General features: G+C 45.4%; 1 protein-coding gene across 1 annotated transcript in view; it reads right to left on the reverse strand.

Moving 5' to 3' along the window:
* The window catches only part of bcl7a (BAF chromatin remodeling complex subunit BCL7A), a gene marked incomplete in the record, with an annotated part of 4,807 nt that extends 2,134 nt beyond the window's left edge, over positions 1-2,673 (reverse strand). Inside the window, 1 exon segment of the mRNA XM_037692092.1 lies at positions 2,509-2,673. Coding sequence (XP_037548020.1) covers positions 2,509-2,600 — 92 coding nt within the window.
* Positions 2,674-5,999: the final 3,326 nt, after the last annotated feature.

Raw genomic sequence — 5,999 nt, forward strand, 5'->3', positions numbered from 1 at the left:
CACCTGGACTATAGAAAGTACACCTGGACTATAGAAAGTTCACCTGGACTATAGAAAGTACACCTGGACTATAGAAAGTACACCTGGACTATAGAAAGTACAGCTGGATTATAGAAACCTGGGCCTGTCATTCTGTCTGTGTCTACTTCCTGTCCTCTCAGACCAGCTGGTTGAAGCAGATGGTCTCTTGTCCTGAGCTGGTTCTGGAGGTTTCTTCCTGTTAAAGGGAGTTCTTTCTTCCCAATGTCTCCTCGGTTCTCGCTCAGGATGAGACTGTGATGAAGAGAAGATCCAAGTCAACCTGCTGCTTCCTGAGAGAGAACTTTAATAATGGTCTTTTGTAAAGTTTGAATGTTTGTGTTCAGGGAGCTGAGACGACTTGTGGAGCTTCAGGAAATCATTCCAGCTTCATTTCTTCAGGTTAGTGTCGTGGAGCCTCGGGGACTCTTTCACAACAGAGACCTGATTCAAACAGAGTGATGACAACAAGCATAAAATAAAGCTTTTAAATTGAGCAGAACAAGTGAAGGAAAAAGAAATGGTATTAAAAAATGAAATAAAAACAGCTAGGTTGTAAGGTGGTGTAACCTCACTGAGGGGACACTGCAGGTAATGATGTCCTGAGAGCGCACGCTGTAGCTGCACTCACACAGAGACATGTAGGAGGAGATGTATGAAGGCAGCAGACCAGGAAGTGATTTAAAGATGGAGATGTACCAGTGAGAGAGTCTGGTCTATTTATAGAGAATAAAGTGAAAACAGCCGAACGAGGTTTAAATAAGCAGGAATCGAACTCTAAACTCTTCGGTGATTCTGCTCCTTCACAAAACAGGCGATGAAGGTTTTGGCTGCGTCTGTCAGCAAAATATTGCACGAACCACTGAACAGGTTTCAATGAAGCTCGTGAAGTACCAAAGGTGTTTAACTTCATCTCTTACAACATGGCCGCCCCAGCAGCTGAGGCTGCAGCAGGACGGTTCCACGTGGTCGTAGCCGAGTCGTTGCAACACGTGCACGAGGAGTTTATGTCAGCAAACTAGGTACATGCACTTTTAGTTCAAGTAGACAAGTGTTGAGGAGCACTCTCAGCTACTACCACTTTCAATTCAAGTTGGCTGTGGCGGCCATCTTGATCAGCTCCAGATGTTCATCCACTGACTTTGAATGTTAAAATACAAGTTCAGAAGATATTTTGCTAACTGATGAAAAGCCTGTGAGATAACGGAGGGCATCGTGAACGATGGTCTGATTAAATGACAAAACAAAGCTTCAATCCTCGTTAAACTCTCGTCTGTTTCTGTCGGAAATTAATAAAACTGAAAATGTGTTTTCTGTAAAACACCGCGCGAGCTGAAACAAAGGTCCTAATTTACAGCATCCATCCATCCATCATCCATCCTCCATCCATCCATCCATCCATCCATCCATCCATGGATGGATGGATGGATGGATGGATGGAATTTGTTGGGCTGGTAGAACAGTCGCTGTAAGGTCAATATTTATGCAATCGTTATTTAATACTTTGTAGAAATGAATTGTTTCTTTGTAACTTTATTTATTTTTGTCATCAGGTCTCATTTATATTCATCACGACTGATTCATGAAGGCCATAAAACATAAAACGTGCCACATGATTTTTACAGAAACACTATTTTAAGGTTTTAAATATATAAAAATGAGAAGAAGCTGAAGTCCCAGCCGGCATCACCTAAATGTTTTTATTTAGAACTAAAACTGCAAAATCAATAAAAATAAGAGTTCAGAAAAACAACAATGAACATTTGTATAAACAATGAAAACTGAACTTACTGGTTTCATAAAGAGCATATTTTGATGAACACATCCGGTTAAAGTAATATAACTAAATATTTATAACCGTAAATAAGTTTCAATCTACAATGTAGAAGAGTTTTACTGTTATTTAAAGAGTTTTACTGTTATTTAAAGAGTTTTACTGTTATTTAAAGAGTTTTACTGTTATTTAAAGAGTTTTACTGTTATTTAAAGCAGGATGTGATTAAAGCCGTTTAAAGTGAATAGACTTCATTGTGCGGCTCTTCCCTCCCCCACCCTCCCCCACCGAACCGTCCCCCCAGCCGACCCGAACTGCGGCTCAAAGCGCTTCATTTAAAGTCCGCCCGGACCAGGACCGGCTCCGGTGGCTCCGGTCCGGCTCGCCGGGCCGCTCGGGAGCCGCTGGCCGGCCCGGAGGCTCGGCGGCGGGCAGCCATGGCTTCATGTGACCGCCTCGAAATGGCTTCTGGGTTGAGCCCGTTCTGCCGCGGACACCGACGGAACGACACCGACCACACGGCCCGGTGGACCCGCGCAGAGAGCGGACGGCTGCCGGGGGCTGGCCCGGCCCGGAACCGCCGAACTGCCGGTCCATGTGAGGAGAAAAGCGCCTTTATGTTCGTTCATCCCTCGTTCCGTCTCGCTTCTTCCCTCTCCTCCCCCAACAAGCCTTTCTCTTGTTAGATAACGAACCGGACCGTTTATCCTACTCACCATTTCCGTACTTTCTCGATGGCGGCCATGACCCGCTTGATGTCATCCTTCGCCCGGCTGCGGGTCTCCGCTCGGACCGACCTGCCCGACATTGCCGCGGTGCTAAAATATTTTTAAAGCTCACCGGCAGTTCAGACACAATGCAAACAGTGGAGCGCACAGAGGGGCCACTGCGCCTGCGCGGCCTGCAAGGACCAGGGAGGGAGGGAGCCACTGCGCCTGCGCGGCCCGCAAGCGACTAGGGAGGGAGGGAGCCACTGCGCCTGCGCAGTGAGCAGACGCGTTGAAGCAGAACAAAGGCGGTCAACCGGACGCTCAGGGAATAAACACGAGAATTCAAACCACACTCACATATTTATAGGACAAATACACAAAATAGCATTCACGGAAGAAGGCTGTGAAGTATGGAGGGTGGAATGTGACAAAATTAATTAAATAAATACATCATTCATATATGCTGATGCTCAATGGTTTCACTTGTAAATGAGTCTTGGAGGCTCGATGTGATTTATCTGTTTAAATAAAGGATGAATGAATGCTGGATGCTTAATGGGATTAACCTGTATAAATAAAGGTTGCATGAAAAATTCAACCTTTATTTATACAGGTTAGTTTCATTGAGCCTTGAGGACTTGTTTACAAGAGAGACCCGTTTTAAACAATGAACACAGATGAGGTACAGACAACAATAGATAATCATGCCAAAAACATACAATGAAAAGTAAATGAAAGGAATTATATAAAAACAACACAAAAACAGCTACATTATAAAAAAATGTAAAATACTAAAAACAGGAACATGTCTGTGTTGTTTTTTTCCAGGAACTTAAAGGATGTTTAGAGAGGTCAAAGGTCGAGAGCTTCAGATCTTTTTACAAGATGTTCCAGGAAACAGGAGCGGAGTAGGAGAAGGTCCTTTTGTCTAGTTCAGTCCTCACTGAGGGAACACTGCAGGTAATGATGTCCTGAGAGCGCACGCTGTAGCTGCACTCACACAGAGACATGTAGGAGGAGATGTATGAAGGCAGCAGACCAGGAAGTGATTTAAAGATGGAAATGTACCAGTGAGAGAGTCTGTGTGAAGTTAATGGTGACCAGTTAACCAGTGAATACTGGGAGCAGTGGTGGGTATGGTACTTCAGAGTCAGAAATTCAGAGATTTATTTGTCATGCACACCTCATGTGGTACATGTGGTGGAACAAAATTATGTTCACAGGGTCCCAGTTACATCCAACAATAAAATGTATAAGAAAAACAGTAATAACATCAAAGATATGAACTAAGAAAAACATCAACTAAATATACACTAAGCACTCATAACATAAAAACATTGAACATCAGCACAAACATGAACATGAGTCTGTGAGCAGATGTGCACGCATGAACACATCAACATTGAAACAGATCAGCAGCAACATGAAACAGATCAGCAGCAACATGAAACAGATCAGCAGCAACATGATATGATTTTTCACAGTGATTATTCTAGTTAGAGATTTATTAGTCTAACAGCCTCAGGGTAGAAGATGTTCCTCAGTCTAGTGGTTCTACACTTAATGCTCCTCAACCTCCTTCCTGAGGGGAGCGGGGCAAAAAGTGTGTGTGCTGGGTGAGTGTGGTCCTTCATGATGCAGGTGGCCCTCTTCCTGCATCTGGAGGTGTAGATGTCTGTGATGGTGGGGAGGCTGACTCCAACATCTTCTGTGCAGCCTTCACCACTCTCTGCAAAGCTTTTCTTTCTGCAGCTGTGCAGCCTCCATGCCACACGTTGATGCTGGAGCACAGGATGCTCTCCACTGCACACCTGTAGAAGGAGGTGAGGACTGAGCTTCCAGACCAGCTCGTCTCAGCCGTCTGAGGAAGTAGAGTCTCTGATGAGCTTTCTTCATCAGGCTGGTGGTGTTGTTGCTCCAGCTGAGGTTGTTGTTCAGGTGCACACCCAAGTACTTTTTTTTTTCATTTACCTTTATTTATCCAGGTAGTCTCATTGAGCCACGAGAACTCATTTTCAAGAGAGACCTGTTTAGGAGCAGATGGTGGGGGTTAAGGGCCTGACGGTACCGGGTGGTGAACCTGCGACTTTCCGATCACAAGCCCATCTTCTAACCTTTGCGCCACCACTCCCCCAGATGATTTGTAGCTGGAAACCACTTCCACCGCAGATCCTCTTATACCATACCATACATTATTTTCGGGGTGGGGGGGTGTTTGTTCCTTCTGAAGACCACGATCATCTCCTTCATCTTCTTCACATTGATGTGAAGGTTGTTCTCTTTGCTCCAGCTCTCCAGGTGTTCCACCTCCTGCCTGTAGCTGGACTCATCATTGTTTGTGATGCATCCCACCACCGCTGTATCATCTGCAAACTTTACAATGTGACAGCCTGGATGGGCAATCATACGTGAGCAGAGTGAACAGGAAAGGGCTCAACACACATCCCTGAGGAGAGCCAGTGCTGAGGGTTATGGTGGAGGAGGAGAAGTTGTGGATCCTCACTGTCTGAGGTCTGTTTGTTAAGAAGTCTAGGACCCAGTTGCAAATGGAGGGGCTTAGTTCTAGTGTGAATAGTTTGTCCATCAGGGTCTGGGGGATCATGGTGTTGAAGACAGACATGAAGTCCACAAAGAGCATACGGACGTAGGAGTCAGTCCTTCTGCTCCAGGTGGGTGAGAGCAGTGTGGACCACAGAGGAGACGGTGTCAGTTCTCACGGTATGAGTACTGATGAGGGTCCTCGTTGATGTTCATGGTTGTTCTGATGTGGGTCATGATTAGTTTTTCGAAGCTTTTAGCGACTATCAGGGTGAGGGCTACTGGCTGGGAGTCATTCAGACCAGTCACTGTAGAGCTCTTTGGGACTGGGATGATGGTGGCGGATCATCAGGCAGGTGGGAACTGTTGGCAGGGTGAGGGAGAAGTTAAAGATGTCGGCCAGCACCACCAGTTACAGCCAGTTAGTGCACCATGATAGACAGCATCCAACATCTGCAGGGTTCTTGTAGGAGCGTTCATGTAAATAATGTCACCGTGATCAATGGAGGGCAGAAAAGTCACAGATACAAGGCGTTTCCTAACATTCAGGGTTAGACAGGATCTGGTTCTGAAAAACAAACCAGAGGGCTGGATTATCTGAGCAAGGTGATAAGAGAACTTTTTGCTTGTGGTCTTTCGCCACTGTCCAATGAAAGTTACAACATCTGGAGTTCTTGTTCAGTGCTTTGCTTGTGGTCTAGATCAGAGATGGCGCTGGTCTAGATTGCGTCATGCTCACTTCCGATTGGTTACTTTCTGAACAGCTTTCAACGTTTCATCTGCGATCTGCGGGAACATTGTACATCGCGCTCACAACGCAAAATACGAATAAAACTAATTTATAAACATGTATGTACGTAACAGTAATTTTAAAAAGCCGGTGTAAAGGACAACTAGAAACCATTTGGGGGCGCGTTGTACGCATGCGCGTTAGTAACTGTACCCGCTGCGTCATAACT

This window comes from Nematolebias whitei, chromosome 18 (assembly GCF_014905685.2).
Source record: "Nematolebias whitei isolate Nwh7 chromosome 18, NemWhi1, whole genome shotgun sequence".
NCBI lineage: Eukaryota > Metazoa > Chordata > Actinopteri > Cyprinodontiformes > Rivulidae > Nematolebias > Nematolebias whitei.